Raw genomic sequence first — 19,856 nt, 5'->3', positions numbered from 1 at the left:
GTTTGTCACTCTTGGTCCTGAGAACCTGGAGGGCAAGTGGGATGTCCACTCTCTCCCCACCTTGGTGTACAATCAGCTCTGGGTCACTCATTTCTACCTTCTCCCCTCTGTGAGAAAGAAAACCCGATAGCCAGGCATGGTGGTGCACGCCTTTAATCCCAGCACTCAGGAGGCAGAGGCAGGTAGATCTCTGTGAGCTGGAGAAAAGCTAGGACTACAAAGTGAGTCTAGGACAGCCAAGGCTACACAGAGAAACTCTGTCTTGAAAAAACAGCAGCAGCAGCAGCAACAACAACAACAACAACAAAACAAAAAGAAAGACAAAAAGAAAGAAATAAAACCTGCCTGTTTTCTTCTCTCTCTCTTGGGTGTTTGAGACAGGGTTTCTCTGTGTAGCTTTGGCTGTCCTGGACTTGCTTTGTAGACTGGGCTGTCCTCCAACTCATAGAGATCCGCCGGCCTCTCCCTCCCTGAGTGCTGGGACCACAGGCGTGGGCCACCTGGCTCTAACTATTTATTTTCAAGGAAACCTTTAGGCAGCTTAGGTCCAATTACAAATGAACCGATGTTATCACACCCCTGTCAGTGCTGGCTAGTCTAGTGATGCCCCAAATCTGCTAAGCTACCCAAGCACACCCAAACTGTACTTTTAGCGTTGGAAATCATGCACATCTAAGCTCCCTGCAAAGTTCCACATCTGGACTCTGGTGTAATCACTGTTTGTGTTGGTTCCTGACTAGCCAGCTGCCTTCTCTCAGGGGCCTGCTGCCTCTGCAGGCTGACAGTGGGGAGTAAGTGCCACACCTAGGAACTTCAGCTAGCTGTGCCTCGTGCTGCATTCATGTCCTTCATAAGCTTGCCTCACAGCCTCTCTGGGAGGTCCTGCCGCTGTGCAGACCCAGACCAGGCCCCTGCAGAGTGGCTCCTTTCTCTTCCCGTGGTGTCTTCATTTTCCTGATTTTTCTGTTCTTCCTTCAGGAGGACAGAAAAGGCATGGACACTTCACTGAGGGTGGGAAGAGAGGCCTGGGCTTAGAAAAGCAGCTCTTGGTTGTCCCTCAGGACAGGGCTGAACCTGGCTCCATCGGAGGGTGGGGGCCCAGGGGCCCTTGTATCATGCTCTTGGCTTCAGACTCCTGGGAGGGACACTTCCCACTCTGAGAGCATTTCCACTGGACAAGGGTCCTCAGAAGTGCCAAAGGCAGTCTTGTGGTTAATGCTACAAATTAGCTTCTCTATTCACATGCATCCAAACAAAACTACAAATCTCCTGGACACAGAGGTGTGGGCAATGACTTTGGTGTGAGTTAGGGAGGGCAGGGCTCTGCTTCCAAAGTATGATCAGCAGCAGTAGCAGCAGCAGCAGCAGCAGCAGCAGGGAGGCCAGGAACACAGAGCTGAGCTGGGACCATGCAGCTGCTGACACTCATGGTGGGGCTGGCTCTGCTCTCTGTGGTTGGAGCCATGATGCCTCCTCTGTCTCCTGCCAGTGCTCAGCAGGTGACGATGGCCCTGGGGAGGGAGGACTGAGATGGTGGGCATCGGCTTCCAAGGTCAGACCTTGACCTGGGTGTGTTTAAGGCTTGCTGATGGGAGCCATGGGCGATGTTGAAGAGGTGCCTCTCTTATGTCCTTGGTGGCATCTTCTGTGATGGGAGTGGGGTTTGAGCATGCACCCAAGGCCACAGTCCTGCCTTTCTACTGTGGGCTCTTAGAGGCTAAGGGGATGTTGGTAGTGGGAGAAGCTGGCTGGTCCCTGTCCTGGTGTAGCCAGCCCTGCCACCCAAGGATAGGCTCCTTTCCTCTCAGTGTGTGGGCTTTATAGAAACATCTTTCCCTTCTTGCAGTAAGTTGGCTCCAGATTTCCCCCAGGTCAAGGCCTGTGGAGACAGCACCATCTGCTCATTTATTTCAGGAGAACTCTGAGGAGTGGAGTCCATTCCTCAGAGGGGGCAGCACAGGCTAGGGAGGAATCCAGGGTCAGGAGTCCTGGGACTTGTCCCATGTTAGCAATGTGGCGCTAGACAGCGGAGGGGACCATGCTCAGATGGTGCAGTCACGTTTGTCTCTGGTCACCACCTCAGCTGTGTCCTTTCTGGCCTGTCCTCCTGCTCAGCACCCTGAAATCAAAGGTCAGCCCTGTCCTCCAGATCACCTCTCTCAGCTCCCTCTGGGTGGCAGTGTAGGGACTGTGGTCAGGGCTCTGTGCAGGAAGTGTTTTTCCCAGGAGGCCTCTGGCCTGCCTGCCTGGTTCTCTGTGCTGCTGATGACAAGGGACAGGCATGGTCAGGGCTCCTTTTGCCTTGCCAGCTGCTGGGACCCCTTCATCTTGCACTGAGGTCCTACCACATCCTCCTGCCTCTGCCCCTTTGGCTGGCTGCCCGTCTCCATGCAAGCATGTGCAGCTGTGGCCTCCCACTCCAGCTTTTAGGAAAGTGGTACATAAAGCGCTGGGCAGGAGACATGCCTATTCCTGAGTGGAGATGGAAGGACCCGCTGCCTCCCTTCACCTTTGAAAGAAATCCTCTTCAGGAGCTGGAGTTCAGGATGAACCTGACGTGAGTAGTGTCTGTGGAGGCAACCCTCTCTCCTGCTGCTGAAGAATCCAGCCCTTGCTCCACACATACCACCCTTCAGGGCAATTGTTATCAAGGATGAGATGCCCCGCAACAAATATGATAAGGAAAGAATTATTGGGCGATGAAAGGAGAGAGGAGTTAGGGCCTGAGTGAGCCATGAGAGTAAAGAAAGATACACAGAGAGAGACAGTGAGAGAGAGGTGGGGGAAGGTGCCACCCCTTAGGGAGACTGACAGAGGGGGAATCTGAGGAAGAAAGAGTGCAAGAGAGATGAGTGGTGGCTTCATCCTTTTTATCCTGGACCCTGGCGGTAGCAGGTGATGATGTCAGAGGTTCCTAAGTAACTTAGAGGCAGGTTAGTGGAGCTGCTTATATGCTAACAGAAATAGCATCCTCCTATGTTGCCTTGGCAACACCAGGTGACCTCTGCCAGCATGGGACTGATGCTCTCAGGACACTGAACTGATGTCATGAGGTCAGGGGTCCCACCTACTGTGTTCCACACCAGTATGAGAGGAGTTTTCCAACACAGCACTGCTTGGTCCTGTGACCAGCATGGGCCCCAGGATTAGGAGTTAGGAAGGACGGTGGGTGCCCCGGGGAAAGCCACACTTGGACCCTGTATTCTAGGAAACCCATTGGCTGTATTCAGTTCAAGCTGCCTCTGTATGATGGAGAGGACCCTGGCACATTCCTCACCTGTGAGTAGCTTGGTTCCAATTATTTTTTAATTTATTTTTTATTTTATGTGCATTGGTGTTTTCCTGAATGTGTGTCTGTATGAGTGTGTCAGATATTGGAGTTACACACAATTGTGAGCTGCCATGTGGGTGCTGGGAATTGAACCTGGGTCCTTTGGAATAGCAGTCAGTGCTCTTAACAGCTGAGCCATCTCTCCAGCCCTAGGCTTAAATCTCATTTCAGTTAAGGGCCAGTGGGAGATCTGCCGCTCACATGGCTGTGTTGCCCCCAGGGTGGAAACACGTCATCTACATCCACTTCCTGCCTGGGAAGAAGTTCGCCATCGCCTACTTCAGGGGCAGAATGAACTATCAATACTACCAGATGATGATGCTCATGGGTGTGTTCCAGCTCCTTTTGTGTTTTTTCATGTGCCACAGACATGGCCTGCTTCATACCCCTAGCTTGGAGAGCTAGCTCTGCCCTTCTTGATTTGGTGGGTTGGGTTGTAAGATGTTGGTCATCTCATTTTTTTTCCTCTTACATTATCAATCGTTGTGCCCAAATCTTGGGTGTACCTTCATCCATCATACACCTTACTATTCCCTACCCCCTGCCCGGTTAGTCGATGGCATGGTCCTGCATGTATCTGGTTGTGGCCCATATGGCCTCAGGGACATTTTGGGCATCTGGACATCTGAAGACATGTGCAGTTGTCAAGGTGGCCGGGATGGAGATACAGCATCCACTGGGTGGATCTTGGTACATTGTCCAATAACCTGCTTGACCCAGGATGTTCCTAGAAAGAGTATCCCTTTCCAAAGCTCAGCAAAGGGCATCTGAAGGAGCCACACGTCCATCCTGAGCCAAGGCTCTCACCACACTTTTTTCTTCTGCCAGTGTTCTCCAGTGCTATGCCCTGGTCCCTTCCTGAGGTATAATGTCACAGGGATACCTCCCATGCTGTTGTTAGCCTTCCTTGCTCATCTCCCCTTTCTACTTCTTGTTTTATCACCCTTGGCCTTAACCTCATGGAGGCTTTTGGCCCACAGGTCTCGACGATGACCTGTTCTGGGTCTTGCTATGGATCAAGGAGATAGAGGACAAAAGTTCCAGTCCACTGACCCTGCCTTCAGATTACGGAAAGGGCTGTGTGTTGGATTTGGGGATGAAGGACCTAACTCTGGCCAGGATGGACTCAGGGTACAGCCTCTGAGACCCAGTATCCTAGGGAAGAGGCCTGGGCCAAGGATCTGCCTAGGGACCACATAGGAGCCAAGGATATCACTCTGTACAATTTCAATCTCCTTAGTAGCCAGAGGCCTTGAGAAGAGCTGCTTGCCTCCAGCCTGGAGTGAGGCTCCTCTCCTCTCCATGTGAGTTTGGAGGCCCCACCTTCCTAGCACTCACCTTCCCCTGATCTGCCCTGCAGGCCGTACCCTGAAGACAAACCTAGATGCTTTGAGGGTCTTCAAGTTGTTTGTGAGGAGTAAAATGGGAGAAACAGCGAAGACGAAGAAGCCTCCCCAGGCTGGTAATGAGCGGGTTTTCTCTTATTTCCTTCCCATTGCTTCATGAGTTCTCTGTCAGAGCCACCTCACAAAGCCTTTTAAACCCTTCATCTCGCTGCCCCCCCCCCATCTGCAGAAGCCTGTGAGCTGTCCAGAGATACCTAATGCAGAAGGGCTGCGGCAGAGACTGCTTCGACGCAGGAGTGGGGATCCTTCCTGCTCTCTCTACCTTGGACAGAACACTTAGTGCCAAGAAAGGAAAAGGCAGAACCCATGGCCTACACTTCTTCCCAAGTGGCCTCTGCCTTAAATAAAACTGGTCAGTGTCCCCTGGCCACGTGTGTCATGTAAGGTCTTATGAGCCCAGGCTTAATATGTTTAACATTACATTTTATTTATTATTTAAATTCATTTTAATATACAGAGATGCATATCTGTATGTGAGTGCATTGTAATTTGTGTGTATGTGTGCACATGTGGAGGCCAGAGGTTAACTTTGAGGGCTGTTTTTTTTAGTTGTGGCCCATTTTTAAAATGACTTAGTTTGCTTTTATTTTATGTGTCTGTATGAATGCTTGGTACGTGTACCTGGGTGCCCACAGAAGCCAGAAGAGGGTGTCAGATCATCTGGAGCTGGAATTCTAGGCAGTTGTGAGCTGCCTGATCTGGGGACCAAGCTGGGGTTCTCTGGAAGAGCTGAGCCAAGCCATCTCTTCAAGGGTGAGACAGCATCTCTCACTGTCCTGGAGGTGGCCAATGCGACCTAACTTTCTGGGTAGCAGTCTCGGGGATCCTCCATTTCTGCTTCTCTAGTGTTTGGGCTAGGAGTGCCTGATATCACTCCCGGCTGTTCATAAGGCTTCGGAGGATAGAGCGCAGGTCCCCATGCTTGTAAGCAAGCACTTTCCTGACTGGAATATTTCCTCAGCCTCCCAGGCTTCCTTTTTTTAAAGTGTGGACAAACACTCCAGTGTGAACAGGATCCCTAGGGAGAAAGGATTTTCCTCCACATTCTCAGCTCCTCACACAAGGCCTCGGCACCCAAGGCCACGTGGCTCAGCAGTAGGCAGTCTGGGAAGATGGAGGGAGGGTTGGTGGCTGGAGCCTGCGTGGTGGCTAGTGAGGGAATCAAAGGCTTATCAGTGCCAGCAGGGAGTCAGGGTAGGTTGGCTAGTGTGGGTCACTGCCCAGCTTGGGCTCTTGGGATGTCCCTAGTGGATAGTGGATGGTGGATATGAGGTCACTGAGGAGAGTGTGTGTGGGCTCTGGGGACATGGTAGGCAGATGAAGTAGTTCTCTAGGAAGCAGTGGACTTTGGAGAAAGTGGCCATCTGGGGTCAGGTCACCAAAAGATCAGAACTACCAAAATACAATAAGTGAACACAAACACATATAAACATATACAGAACTCTAAAAGCAGAGGAATAGGAAAACAAGCCAAAGCCAACCAGACAACAAAACAAAACAAAATGTAAGGCTGAGCCAGATTCTAGAGATTCCACAGAAAAGTTCTCATAAATGGCGTTCAGTTGTTCCATAGACCAAAGCCTTTTCTCTGAGCACAGCCATTTGCTTCAGGGTGTACTCAGCTTCTTCTGACCAGCACAGAGGGTCATTGTTTTTCTCTTCCTTCCCTCCCCTCCCCTTCCCTTCCCTCCCCTTCCCTCCCCTTCCCTTCCCTTCCCTCCCCTCCCCTTCCCTCCCCTTCCCTTCCCTCCCCTTCCCTTCCCTTCCCTCCCCTTCCCTTCCCTCCCCTTCCTTTCCCTTCCCTCCCCTTCCCTTCCTTTCCCTTCCTTCCCCTTCCCTCCCCTCCTCTCCCCTCCCCTCTCCTTCCTTCCCTCCTCTCCCCTCCCCTCCCCTCCCCTCCGCATGGTTGGTGCAGTCTGAACTGGCCACAGATGCTAGGGTGCAGTCTGGTAAGAAAGCAAAAGTGATTCTGAAAGTCTCCAAATTTATTAGAGACCTTTGCTTGTTCCCAGCCCAAACAGCCGGCATTACATTCCACTCTGTAATTGCTTCTTTTCATCTTGATCTCACTAGCCAACACATCCACCAATTTTCTGTCCTATCTGCTGCTAAAAGATGGGTGTGAGGGTTGGGGGGGTTGGGGGGGTTGGGGGGGAATGGTGTTTGTGTGATCACACTGGTACACAAATGATGCGAAAGGGACACATGGAGTGATGTACGGTGGCCAGGCACACCCAGAGGAGGAGAGCTAATGGTGTGTAGCATCCAGAAAACCATTTCTGGCTCCTTTAATATATTTTACTGAGCCGACCTGACATTTACAGTCTGCACTTAGTTGAGTGCACAGAGGCTCTCCCCATCTGCTACCCCCCAGTGACGCCATCTTTGGCAAGCAATACACTTTAGATGAGACATTTGAACAGCAACGGGATTGATAAAATGGCTGCCAGAAGATGAAGGCACCGACCTCAAATGCAGAAGCAGCAGGTACAGTGCATATGAAACAACGAACGCTCTTGGAGTTGGGTGATGATACAGTAGTTGGGGAATCAAGAAGAGATGGGGTGCACTCAGCCTGGGATTACAATGCTGAATGAAGGTTGAGGTCCATGGTCCCCTTAAAGCACAATGTCCAAGGGCAGTTACCGCAAATGAATGTTTCTCACTTGGAAAGAGAGAAACAGGAAAGAGTTAGGGGAGAGAGGAACGGGAGGAGCTACCTGATTATAAACCGCAACTCTACCCTGTGTTTAGGGAAACAGCTGTATCAGGAAGCTCGGTATGAGAAAGGTTACCGTGTGTTCTGCCAATGGACTGTGATTTCCAAAGAAACATAGTGTTACAAAGGTGGCTGCCCCAGAAAAGAAGGGGAGAAATTTTCTAGAAGGCCTACAGGGCCTTCTGAGAATTAGACTATGCACAAAGCAGAAGCTGCAGGCCGTGCAGAGCCAGAGCCAGCTTTTTATTCTGAAGCCAGTGATTGGGAGAGCTGGCATCGATGGTGGCGCTTGGGGCCATCAACTGGAAGGACAGTAGGTCCCAGACTCCAGGGTGGTGTGCAGGCTGTGGCTCTCCCAGCCCGTGGGCAGACCTAGGTGTAGCGGAGCGCTCTGGGAAGCTGTGCCAGCCTGGAGGAATGGGCAGAGAACTAAGGCAGATGCTATGTGATGCTGTGTGACGCCTCATACCAGGACGGCATGTTGGCCACACCAAGGGTTGAAAGCTACCAGCAGTTTTCATGAGGCAGATGCGTATCGTATGTTGAGGGCAAAGGCGGCCTCCTCTTCCTGGGGGATCTAGATGGAGCTATCCTGAGCCTTAGCAGGTTTCTGGTTATTGAGCCCCTTGCTCGTTACCGTATCCCACTTCCCATTCTTGTAAAACTTTGACCATGTTGAAGAAGCACTAATAATTTAGAAAAAAGCTTTTCATGTGAACAACTGACCTGTTCAAAGCTGCTCTCCCATAGTCCAGCATGAGTTGGATTTCTGAGTGATCTCCAGAAGTTGGTAAGACTCTGTTACACCATCAACCTTTTCTTTTCATCTGTCTGTCTGTCTATCTGTCTATCTATCTATCTATCTATCTACTTTACATCTTGATTGAAGCCTCCTTCTCTCTCCCCATTTCCCCCTCTCCTCCTCCTCAGAGAAGGGGAGTCCCCCTCCCCCGCCACCATGGCACCTCCATGGCACAGGCCTTTCCTTGGCACACCAAGTTGCAGCAGGACCAGGTGCATCCTCTCCCACTGAGGCCAGACAGGACAGCCCAGCTAGGGGAAAGGAACCCAAAGGCAGGAAACAGTCAGAGACAGGACCCGCTCCAGTTATTAGAAGACCCACTTGAAGACCAAGCTACACATCTGTTACATATGTGCAGGGGGCCTAGGTCCAGCCCATGCATGCTCTTTGGTTGATGGCTTAGTCTTTGTGAGGCCCCATGGCCCAGGTTAGTTGGCTCTGTAGGTCTTCTTGTGATGTCCTTGACCCTGCTGGCTCCCTCAATCCTTCCCCTCACTCTTCCACAAGACTCCCTGAGCTCCCCCTAATGTTTGGGTGTGGGTCTCTGCTTCTGTTTGCATTAGCTGCTGGACGAAGCTTTTCAGAAGACAGTTATGCTAGGCTCCTGTCTGTGAGCATAGCAGAGTTTTATTAATAATGTCAGGGGTGGGCTCTCTCCCATGCCGTGAGTCTCAAGGTGGGCCAGTCATTGATTGGTCTTCCCTGTGGGGCTCTTCTTGGCCAGCCAGCAGCCCACAAGGGCCAGAGGAGCAGAGGCAGGGCACAGGGCTTGGAAAGTCATGGCCACGATGGAAATGACCTCCAGGAACCACTTCAGCAAGATAGCTCAACTTTATTCTGGGTGAACAAAGGCTGTATAGTCCTCAGGGGAGTGCGTGGGGGGTTTCACAGGATAGGTGTACATAATTGGTTAAGGCTAGGGATTCCAGGGATGCTTTGATTTTTATTGGGCAGCACGATTCTATCATATGAAAGGAAACGCAGTACCTAATTATCCTATAGGTGCAGGGAGGGGAGCTCTAGCAGGGAGCTGTGTCAAGGGCCATATGTCAGATGTGGTTAGAGGCATCTATGCCTAAAGACAGTCTCCGGATGAAGCCAGGCAGAGAGCAGGAGGCCATGCTGGGGAGAGGGAGTCCTGCATCTAGTGCTGAGCTCAGAGAAGCTGTCCAGACTGGGAGGACTGCAATGTCACCCAACAGCGTCCTCCAGCATGTCCCCCAATCTCTGCTCCATCTGTATCCCTGCACAGCTTGTAGGCAGGACACATTTTGGGCCGAAGGCTTTGTGGGTGAGTTGGTGTCCCCCTCTCTCCACTGGAAGTCCCACCTGGCTACAGGAGGTGGCCACTTCAGGCTCCATATCCCCCATTGCTTAGGAGTCTCAGCTCAGGTCACCCCCATCCCAGGTCTTCGGGTCACCCCAGAGATTTCCACTCTCTCTCCCAGTCCTCTCCCGACAACTGATCCCCACCACTTGACCTTCCCCATCCCCCCCCCCACCCAGTTCCCTCCCTCCATCCACACCAGATGTCTATTTTATTTTCTCTTCTGCTTGAGATTCAAACCTGCTGTCTTGGGCCCTCCTTGGCTTCTTTGGGTTTGTGGATTGCAGCATGGTTATCTTGTACTTCATGGCTAATACCCATTTATAAGTGAGTACATACCACATGTGTCTTTCTGGGTCTGAGTTACCTTACTCAGAATAATATTTTCTAGTTCCATCCATTTGCCTGAAAATTGCATTATGTCCTTGTTTTTAATAGTTGAGTAGTATTCTATTATGTAAATGTATCACTTTTTTAAAAAATCCATTCTTCAGTTGAGGGACGTCTAGGTTGTTTCCAGTTTCTAGCTATTACAAATAAAGCCGCTATGAACATAGTTGAGCAAGTGTCCTTGCGGTATGGTGGAGCATCTTTTGGGTATATATGCCCAGGAGTGGAATAGCTGGGTCTTGAGGTGGAGCTATTCCCAATTTTCTGAGAAAGCACCCAGCTGATTTCCAAAGTGGTTATACAAGTTTACACTCCCACCAGCAATGGAGGAGTGTTCCCTTTGCTCCACATCTTTGCCACATCAAGTTTTCTTCAGGAGCGTTGTTCATTAGTTGGGTGATGGTGGGCCACACCTTTTATCTTAGCACTGGGAGGCAGAGGTAGGCAGATCTCTGAGTTCAGAAACCTTGTCAAAAAAAAAAAAAAGCACTGTTCCCTTGCTTGCTGTTCTGAACCTGTCTTTTGGCCATTTGTTGGAGCCCAGTTTGTCTCAGCATTGTGCCTGCAGCAGCAGCATTAGCACACTCTCTATATTGTGAGAAGGAAACATTCTTTTAGAGGTTTCCTTTTTGCCCTGTCTTTGTTGTGTGCAATGGTTTTTGTTTTTAAAGATGTATTTATTATTTATTATTATGTATACAGTGCTATGCCTGCATGTACACCTGCAGGCCTGAAGAGGGCATCAGATCTCATTATAGATGGTTGTGAGCCACCATGTGGTCGCTGAGAATTGAACTCAGGACTCCTGCAGGAGGAGTCAGTGCTCTTAACCTCTGAGCCATCTCTCCAGTCCCTTGTTTTGTTTTTTGACCTGAGGAACTGTTTCAGGATGCGGCACCTCCTTTTCACTTTCTTTGTTTGGGTCAATCTCAACATCAGTGGGTTACTTCTGCTTGTTTCTTCCACTTTATCCTTACCCACTAGCAATTTTTGTTTCTGAGCGTGAAGATCCTTCACACTGATTCTTTAAAAAGGGTTATTTATTTATTTTATATCATAAACTTCTCATTATATATAATAAAATTCTGTTCTGCCTGTATGTAACACCTGCACACCAGAAGAGGGCACTTGATCTCATTATAGATGGCTATGAGCCACCATGTGGTTGCTGGGAATTGAACTCAGGACCTCTGGAAGAGCAGTCAGTGCTCTTAACCTCTGAGCCATCTCTCCAGCCCGCCAGCTCACTTCTTATTTTTTTTTCCTCTTTTCCTTCCAGCCCCTCAGATTCCTTTGGACTTTTCCTGAGGTTGATGTGTATATTGTTGGTCAGAAGGGGCCCAGTGTGCAGTCTCTGATACTAGGGTTCCGTCTCTATGGGGGAGGGGCTGGGGCCAACAAGAATGCAAGGGAGCCCCTGAAGGTCATATGCTTCCCAGGGGGAGCCTAGAGGAAAGCTGGGCTCCTGCACAGGAGAACCTGGTGGATGATTCATGAGTGGATTGCTCTCCCACTGCCTTCTGATCTCCCAGTCAAACTCTAATTTGTCCCTTCAGCAGGAGCCTGAGTAGGGTGGGGCGCTGGACCTGAGAGTCTCCTTCCTCTGCTTAAGCCTGAAAGCTGCTCTCCTTCTCAGAAGGCTTAGGTTGGGAAGGCCCCATCTCTGGGCTCCCTGGACAGCAGCATGTGTCTTGGCAGGGCTTCAGTGTTGTGGCCACTCCTCTACCCCGTGATGGTTTGAATGAGAAATGTCCCCCATAGATACACGTATTTGAACACTTGTTCTCCAGTTGCTAGTACCACTTGGGAAGATTGTGGAGCTTTTAGGAGATGTAGCCTTGCTGGAGGAAGTATCGCGTGGGGAGCAGGCTCTGAGGGGATATATAGCCTCATCTCACTTCCTGTTCTCTTTGTCTGCTTCCTCTGTGTAGAGAAAAGGTGATCTCTGATTCTTGCTGTTGCTAATTTACCAGTAATGCCTAATAATTGCCCCACGTTGAGCTCCACTTGTGGTTACATTTTCAATACTGGTCTAATAATGTTTATTATTAGGCCTATAATTACTATTATGACAGTATTTTTTAACCCATTAGCAATCAATCAAGACACAGTCACCTGTTATACTTCAGAATAGCCTTAGTTAACCTAGGGCAGGGTAGATATTAATCCTCTAAATTACTTCCCATAGTGGGGCGGGTATGGGATCCCTGCCCCAGCCCCATGCCATCTGCTTCTAATAATTTCTATCATGCTACCTCCCATCCACAATCCCAAATACTTGCTAATGTTCTTCATCTGGGCCAAATCCTCCATCAATGCCGGCCATGTGCTTCTCCTCCACTTTATCATGATGGCACAACCTCCTTCTACTTTCTTCTCAGATCTCCCTTCTTCCTCCCAAGATTCTCTCTGTCTCCCCAAGCCTGGGAACCTTAGCCAATGTCTATCCCATTTGCCCTGCCCAGGTGTGAAGGCCTTTTATTAATTAGCATCAAAATACATCAGACCATCCTCCAACAATTCCCCCTTCTGTCTAAATAAAAAGGCCATTTTTATATACAGTAAGAACAATTATGAAAAACTATAAAAACCAATAGGTAAGACTTACATACATAACATGGCCTTATAGAGGGGCAATAGGTATCGCAGGAGAACTAGAGGCGGCCACCTAAGGATTTACATGGGAGGCTGTTCCCTCAGCCACACTGAGCCATGTTTGTACAGGGGAACAGGAAGCCACTATTTTCTTGAGGCTGTGCGGCATGCTGTATGGTGGTGGTGTGCCTTTAGTCTCAGTTTCAGCGAGTTGACCCAACTCGGGGTATAGAGGAATTACTTTTGGTTTGGCTGGGTTCTTATCTATGGAGCCAGCAGTAGTCAAAGTATGTCTGCTCATGGCGGAGTCTTCAGGTTTTTCTCTCTCTCTCAGTTCTGCAACCAAGGTCAAAGAAGGTCGAGTGATAGCAGGTCCGTGATGGCAGCTAAGAATGGCCATAACTACAGGGAAAAAGCACGGGGGAAGTTCATCCTTTATCTATTTCTTCTCTGCAAGAACTGCAAGCCCCTCCCAAGTTTGTTCATCCCAGATATCCCCTAGGACTATCCAAGGACACAGTTTTTGGTCCTTTTCAGAGAAATGATTAAGCTTTTTATCTGAGAAAGAAAGTCTACCTTTCAGGATTTTTTTTTGTTTTTTGCTCTTTGTTTTTTTTTTGGAGACAGGGTTTCTCTGTGTAGCCTTGGCTGTCCTGGACTCACTTTGTAACTGATTGTCTTTGCGCTGAAAATTTGAGTTACCCATCCTGAGTAGAGAGGTCCACTCACCCACAACGAATGATTAGGGGATTCCTGATGTCTCTGTAGTCCCTGGTCTGATGCCAGCTATGTGGATCAGGAAGTTGAGGGAGGTGGGAAGACGGGGGGGGGGGGGGCTGAGAAGGGGGCGGGGAGGGCAGAGGGATGAAGAGGTTAAATGGCGACGGAGCCCACGCAGAATCCTGGGTATCAGACTCTGGAGACCAGACTAAGGTGCAGATCTAACTTTATTGTCCAATGTAAAGGCCTTTAAAAGGTTAAAGGGCCAATCAGACTATGCCATACTAGCCTCAAGCACCAATAGCAGCCAATCAGGTTGGTGTAGCTTTGAGGAAGTGTGATGTGGGGCAGCAAGGTCACCTCAGGAGACTTCCGTAAAGAAGGGGGAAGCTGTCACCTAGCCTTGGGTGAATTTGAGACTTCACCAGTGTGCTAGGAGTCCCTACCTAGTAGATCAGCGCTGTCTGCGGTGGATCAGGACTCCTGGAGGAGTCTCAGGAGCTGCTGCCTTCACTTGCCATTCTCTGTGGCCTCCAAAAGGCTCATCTCCACACTCCCCACACCAAAATTAAATTTAAAAAATATAAATAAGATCCTTAACAGCTATAGAGATAGAACAGTAACAAAAATCCTTCCAACAAAGGAAAATTCAGAAACCAGGTGCATTCACTGCTGAATTCGACCAAACCATTGAAGGAGATAATACTATCTGTCGCTGCTCGAACTGTTCTGTAAAGTAAAAAGGGAAGGACACTGCCGCTGTCATTCTACAGAGCTAGTGTCTTAGTTTGGGTTTGTATGGCTGTGATGAAACACCGTGACCGAGGTAAACTGCGGATGAAAGGATTTCATAGTGCTGTTCACTGTCAGTGGAAGTCAGGACAGGAACTCAAACAGGGCGGGAGCCTGGAGCCAGGAGCTGATGCAGAGGCCATAGAGGAGTGAGTGCTGCTTACTGGCTCGCTGCTCATGGCTTGCTCACCTTGCTTTCTTATAGAACCTCGCCCACCAGCACAGGAATAGCACATCCCATGAAGGGCTGGGCTCTCCCCCATCAATCCCTAATTAGGAAAATGTCTTACTGGCTTATCTGTCTACAGGCCAATCTGTTTTGGTTTTTCAAGACAGGGTCTCTGTGTGCAGCCTTGGCTGTCCTGGACTTGCTTTGTAGACTAGGCTGGCCTCGAGCTCACAATGATCTACGTGCCTCTGCCTCCCGAATGCTGGGATTAAAAGCGTGTGCCACCAGCCCTGGCTTACAGCCTAATCTTATGAAGGCATTTTCTCAATTGAGGCTCCCTCCTCTCAGGTGATGTTAGCTTGTGTCAAGTTAACATAAAACTTGCCAGCATAGCACTATCACCCTGGTATGGAAATTGGAAAAGGACACAACACAGAAAAAAAAATCTATAGTCTAATTTACCTAATGAATGAAGACAGATGAAAATATTCTAAATGAAAATCTTACAGACTGAGTTCAAGAACACACTGAGACGATCATATGCCAGGAATGCAGGGTTGGTTCAATGGACACAGATTATGGAGTGTAACTCAGTACATTAAGATGCAAGGGCAGGAGCACTATGTCTCCACTGAAGCCAAGGAAGCATTTGACAAAGTTCAGCACCCTTTCATAATAGAAGCCCTGAAGATAGCAAGAACAGAGACCATACGCCAGCACAATGAGGGTTGTATGTGAGGAACGTACAGCAGGCGTCATATAAAGGTAGAATAAGAGGGAGGGTTTCCTCTGCAATGTGGAGCAAGTCAATGGTGCTCACTCTCTGCATGCTTCTCAACACAGCGCTCAAAGACTTAGCTAGGACAATAAAGACAAAGGAAAGAAATAAAAGGGATATAGATAGAAAAGTGAGGAAACCATCCCTGTTTGTAGAGGTCATGACCCTATGTTACAAAGATCCTACACATCCCACCAGAAAGCCTCTAGGCATGCTAAACACTTTCCACAAAGATCCAGAATGTAAGGTCCTTCCTAACAGCACGAAAAGAGCGAATTGTTTCTACCACTTGTGCTACCAGAAGAAGAACGTTGCACGCAGCGCTGTGGGTGAGGGATCCTGCCTCTTTAAACGCTCTCTGCCAGCCGTGCTGCTTTTGCCTCCTACAGCAGTAGTGGCGTGAACGTGACAGGGGGGGGGCACTCACTTTTCGGAATAGATTTAGGTCCTGTTCCACGAGGTGAAACTCATATCTGGCACTGATATCAAGGTCTGTGGCTGAACAGGTCATAAGCCCTAAAGGAGAACCCTCATGTTATTACTCTGGGAAAGGGACATGGTGTCAAACTGACCCCCAATCTATTTCCGTACCCATAGATTAGTGCATCTCTCAACCTTCCTCAGAGAAACGTCTTTATGTAGTATGTGGAAATTAACACAGAGATTTAAAAAAAACTAATCAAGGTACAGGGACAGAATTGTAAAAAGACTATGGTAGTTGTGTGGCCTCAGCTGCGGGTGACAATACATGAAACGGAAGCTGAGACGTGCTAGGAAAGCTATATTTGCAAGGGAAGACTACAGTGGTAACAGATGCTCTGATGCCATTCTCCGTATTAGCATATTATACCATATATTATACATATAATCCCATAGTATTGCCATAGTGTACAGGGAAATCTAGGTGGGTTTCCTCCTCCCCCAGGAGAAAATAGCCCCTGATTACAGCTGGTCCACTGTGGAACTCAGAGAGTTCCGTAGAGGAATTTTAGGGAACTATACTCGTGATGTTAGAATGTTCTGGCAGTGATATTCCCTGGAAGTAGTCTACTTTCACATGGGCAGGACTGTGTTAGAAATGGAGAGAGAAGCCAGGTATGGAGGCACACGCCTTTAATCCCAGCACTCAGGAGGCGCAGGCAGGTGGATCACTGTGAGTTCGAGGCCAGCCTGGACTACAAAGTGAGTCCAGGACAGTCAAGGCTGCACAGAGAAACCCTGTCTCCAAAAAACAAAAAACAAACAAACAAACAAACAAAAAACAAACAAGCAAAAAAAGAAATGCAGAGAGGGGTCATGATACTGCCCTGACCTCCACTGGAGGTCCCCATATTTTGCTTTCTCTGTGACATGTCTATGCGCTGGCAGGAGGCCTCACCTCCCACACCCCTGCTGTGACTACCAGATGATCACCATCTGACAATAAGCTCTACTGTGGGCCTCACCTCTGCCTGGAGCCCCCCACCCACACTCTTCCCATCACAGCCACCACACGGATATGAGAGGGCACAAAGCAGAAGTTACCAAGGCACCTGGGGACCAAAAGATTTTCAGCGTGTACCCAACCCTTCAAGCCAGTTGCCCAGAAACACAACAATGAGGGAGTAACCATTTTCTACTAAAATAATCCCAAATCCCTAGGCCATGTGAGAGGATCCTGCCTGGTCCCCTCAGCCCCCACAGACATACAGAGGCACCAGATAATGATGACATTCTTTATGAAGAAGCAGGGGAGAGGGAGGCAGAGCGAAGAGGTGGGTGAAGTCAGAAGGGACAGTGAGGGAGTGTCTTCTGTGTCCCATGCTCAGATGGTTGAGGCAGAACAGAGCAACACTGCGAGGCAGGCCGGGAACCATGCATCCCTTGCTGTGGAAAGGAGGAGAGTCAGTGGAACCAAAACAATCCATGCAGGGGAGAAATGTTGTGATGGCAGAGGCTCCATCACCAGAGCTAAACAGAGGGCAAAGGTCATTCTAGCCCACCCAATGCCCTAACTGACCTCCCACAATTCTCCATGCCCACGTGTGAAGAGTGGACAAGTGACTTGAGGACAAGAGCATGGCAAAGGGAGGACAAGGATGCTGTGGGGCTCAGGCTCTGCCTGCTTCGGGCCAGGTTGCCATGGGCAACTCTCTGAACACATCTCCCAAGCATCACACAGGAAATAGGAACCCAGGAATGCTGCTGGACCTGAGGCATGGCTCCCGCATTCTTTAAAGCAAAGCATGCCATAAATGGAGTCACCCACGGTGACTGAGAGGAAGGGACAGGCAGAGGAGGAATTTCCTTTCGGCAGAATGTAGCAGGGGACACACAGAGAGAGGCATTCTCTCCTGTTGCAAGCCAACTACAGAGTTTCATTGAGGGCAGATTCCTGAGGTTCAGGAAATGACACATATGAAGGAAATATGAACAAATACCCACAGGTAGAGGAGGTTCCAATAGCACAGGCCGTACCTGTGTGCCCAGGTAGGGAGAGATCTCTTTCCCTAAGTTAGAATGCAGGGCCTCCTGAAACCATGTTGACCCTAGAACACAGGATTACCTCAAGTGTGCACACAAACCAGTCACTTACCCTAATTGCTTCCTAGAGGGCAGGTTTCTGTCCAAGAAAAAAAGGGGGAAAACATGATTCAGTAGACCCAGGGAATTCAGTGAGAAATCCAAGGTCCCTCCATCCACCAGCATCTCCCCCACCCGTGAAGGACAAAGCTGGCAGCCTGTGGTCCTGAGTGATACGCTGCCTTCCCTGCATGGGGGCGGGAGAACACGCAGCTTGCTTCCTACCTCTCTGCGTGGGGATGAAGATGTTCTCTGCGTTGAGGCCTCTGGCTCTTACGGCGTTCTGAAAATCTTCCAGGGCCTCCTGGTTGAGGTCAGGGTCTCTGCCTACAGGTGAGGCCAGAGGAACATGGCGTTAGAAACAGAGCTGGGAGCTGACAAAATTTCTATCCCAGCACAGAGGAGGAGGCAACTGGGGTGAAGAGGGAGACATTGCCCATCCATGTGGGGAACTGACCCTGAGGCCTGGGTGTGGGAGGAGACCCAGGTGGGAAAGGAGGACCAGAATGCCATGTGTGGCCCTCCATACCATCTGACCTACGAGACACAGGGGCACTGTGCCCTCTGCACACCTGAGTTTCTATCATGGCAGCTGAGAGCAGCGTGCCCAACCTCGCTCTGGAGGAATATGTCACCCTTGGGAGTGAGGGCTCCGTGCTGTCTCCCTGCTCTATGTGGACAAGCACTCAGGCTCAGAGCGACCTCAGAAGACTGTGGGGCCTTCGTCTCCAGGCAAGAAGGACACGGTGCCAGCTGTGATGAGGGCTGCGTTTTATATGCTGCTCCTCTTTCCATGCCCATCCTTCTTCCAGCTGGAGCCCCAACAGTGGCGAGCCACCTTCCACCCCGGGAGCATTTGGCCCATCTCACAACAATGTGACTCACCCACGAGTTTTGCCATTTGGAGTCGATGCCCGTGTATGCTGCCCTCATAGTAGAGGATGGAGTGGCCCTCCACTTCAGACGGTATGATGTGCAGCACCTGTTTGCCCCCATCTGAGGAAGAACAGGGACACGGTCCTGAATAGACCTCCTCCTGACCTTTCAACGAGGACCCAAGGGTGGCTTAGCATCGTCCTGACACCTCTCAAGTCTGACTCCATCCCAGTGGCTTAGGGCTTCCTGACCCAGGTTCTCTGCCATCCCAGAGCCTCTGTTACAAGGACCCTCCATTTCCATGGGGGCCACACACGTGGGAGATGGCCATGTCCCAAACCTGTATGTCATACAAAGAGGGTCGGCCTCTGGAGCCAGAGACAGCCCCTCCTGACTTCCTCCTTGAGTTCAGACATAGCCAATGAGACATCTCTGGGTAATTGTCTTGATTGGCTAGTTTTATGTCAACTTGGCACAAGCTAGAGACATCAGAGAGGAGGAAAGCCCAGTTGATACAATGCTTCCATAAGATCAGGCTGTAGGCAAGCTGGTAGGAAATCATCTTGATTAGTGATTGATGCAGGATTCCCCAGGCCAGTGTGAGTGGGGCCACTTCTATCAGAAGCCAGGCTGAGCAAGCCAGTAACCCACACTGCATCAGCTCCTGTCTCCTGCTCTGACTTCCTTTGATGATGAGCAGTGATGTGGAAATATAAACGAAATAAGTCCTTTCCTCAACTGGCTTCTTGGCATGGTGCTGCATCACAGCCACAGCAATCCTAACCGAGACAACAGTCAGTTCTCTCCTAGGGACAAAGCCACCACACCCAATGCAGTGTTTTCAGTCAGCTGTTCCCATCTGTAAGGACAACTGCCTCATGGGAGGGAACATGGCAGCTAACAGGAACGGAAGGAAGTATGGGTTCTGGGCGCAGGGAGCACGCTGGGATTGCCACACTGGCCTCACGTGGATCACAGGAGTTGGGTGCAGCCCTCACAGGCTCGGGAACTCACAGAGTGTGTATTTGTCAGGCTGATCCGTCTTCTCGAGGACAGTGCTCATCTCCTGGCATCGTCCCGCAATCCTGGAAGACAGAAGTGTCTGAGACACAGTGGCCAGCAGCACGCCTCCCCTTCTGGTGGCACCTACAATGTGGCCAACAGTTGCCTGGTTCCAGGGTGGCCAAGGAAGCACAGGCTTCACTGAGTCCTGTTTGTGTTACCAGCAGGCCTCCTGAGTCACATGCTCCAGGCCCCTGGCTCTCACAGTGGCTCCAGTTCTGTGTCATGCCACCTGCTGGCTGCTCCATGGCAGCCTCTTGTTCACTCTTTTGGGCAGCCTGGGCTACTTGGTCTGTAGACATTGTCTGAAGCAAAGCCCCCTTCCTG

General features: G+C 50.0%; 2 protein-coding genes across 3 annotated transcripts; one reads left to right on the top strand and one right to left on the bottom strand.

Annotated features, from left to right (window-relative positions):
* The first annotated feature begins 1,416 nt into the window (after window positions 1-1,416).
* LOC311607090 (lipocalin-1-like) lies at window positions 1,417-5,132 on the top strand. Its single transcript, XM_084798637.1, has 6 exons — window positions 1,417-1,499; window positions 2,424-2,557; window positions 3,209-3,279; window positions 3,552-3,659; window positions 4,692-4,793; window positions 4,907-5,132. The coding sequence occupies exons 1-6, from the start codon at window positions 1,428-1,430 to the stop codon at window positions 4,933-4,935; spliced, it is 516 nt and encodes a 171-aa protein (XP_084654763.1). The 5' UTR covers window positions 1,417-1,427; the 3' UTR covers window positions 4,936-5,132.
* Window positions 5,133-16,732: 11,600 nt separating this feature from the next.
* On the bottom strand, window positions 16,733-19,534 carry LOC311606421 (von Ebner gland protein 1-like). Of its 2 annotated transcripts, XM_084797738.1 has the most exons (5): window positions 19,482-19,534; window positions 18,477-18,587; window positions 17,817-17,918; window positions 17,605-17,631; window positions 16,733-16,895 (listed from the first exon to the last, which is right to left on the bottom strand). In XM_084797738.1, the coding sequence occupies exons 1-4, from the start codon at window positions 19,528-19,530 to the stop codon at window positions 17,606-17,608; spliced, it is 288 nt and encodes a 95-aa protein (XP_084653864.1). In that variant the 5' UTR covers window positions 19,531-19,534; the 3' UTR covers window positions 16,733-16,895; window position 17,605. The 2 variants fall into 2 exon arrangements, 1 of the variants encoding a protein (XP_084653864.1); XR_014782348.1 differs by lacking the exons at window positions 18,477-18,587; window positions 19,482-19,534 and adding an exon at window positions 18,164-18,276.
* Window positions 19,535-19,856: the final 322 nt, after the last annotated feature.

The sequence above is a fragment of the Acomys minous genome (assembly GCF_964271855.1).
Source record: "Acomys minous genome assembly, chromosome: 10".
NCBI classification, from domain to species: Eukaryota; Metazoa; Chordata; class Mammalia; order Rodentia; family Muridae; genus Acomys; species Acomys minous.
The sequence above is the reverse complement of the archived record's forward strand: the minus strand, read 5'-3'. Positions and strand labels throughout refer to the sequence as shown.

Bases quoted from the DNA above. Each gene is read 5' to 3' on its own strand.
- LOC311606421 (XM_084797738.1), bottom strand. From the start codon at position 19,530: ATGAGCACTGTCCTCGAGAAGACGGATCAGCCTGACAAATACACACTC. The intron at 18,588-19,481 runs GTGAGTTCCCGA...GTTCTTCCTCAG, and splicing joins GCCTGACAAATACACACTCT to ATGGGGGCAAACAGGTGCTG. The intron at 17,632-17,816 runs GTAGGAAGCAAG...TTTCTTGGACAG, and splicing joins CTTCATCCCCACGCAGAGAG to AAACCTGCCCTCTAGGAAGC.
- LOC311607090 (XM_084798637.1), top strand. From the start codon at position 1,428: ATGGTGGGGCTGGCTCTGCTCTCTGTGGTTGGAGCCATGATGCCTCCT. The intron at 1,500-2,423 runs GTGACGATGGCC...CTCCCACTCCAG, and splicing joins CTCCTGCCAGTGCTCAGCAG to CTTTTAGGAAAGTGGTACAT. The intron at 3,280-3,551 runs GTGAGTAGCTTG...TGTTGCCCCCAG, and splicing joins CCCTGGCACATTCCTCACCT to GGTGGAAACACGTCATCTAC.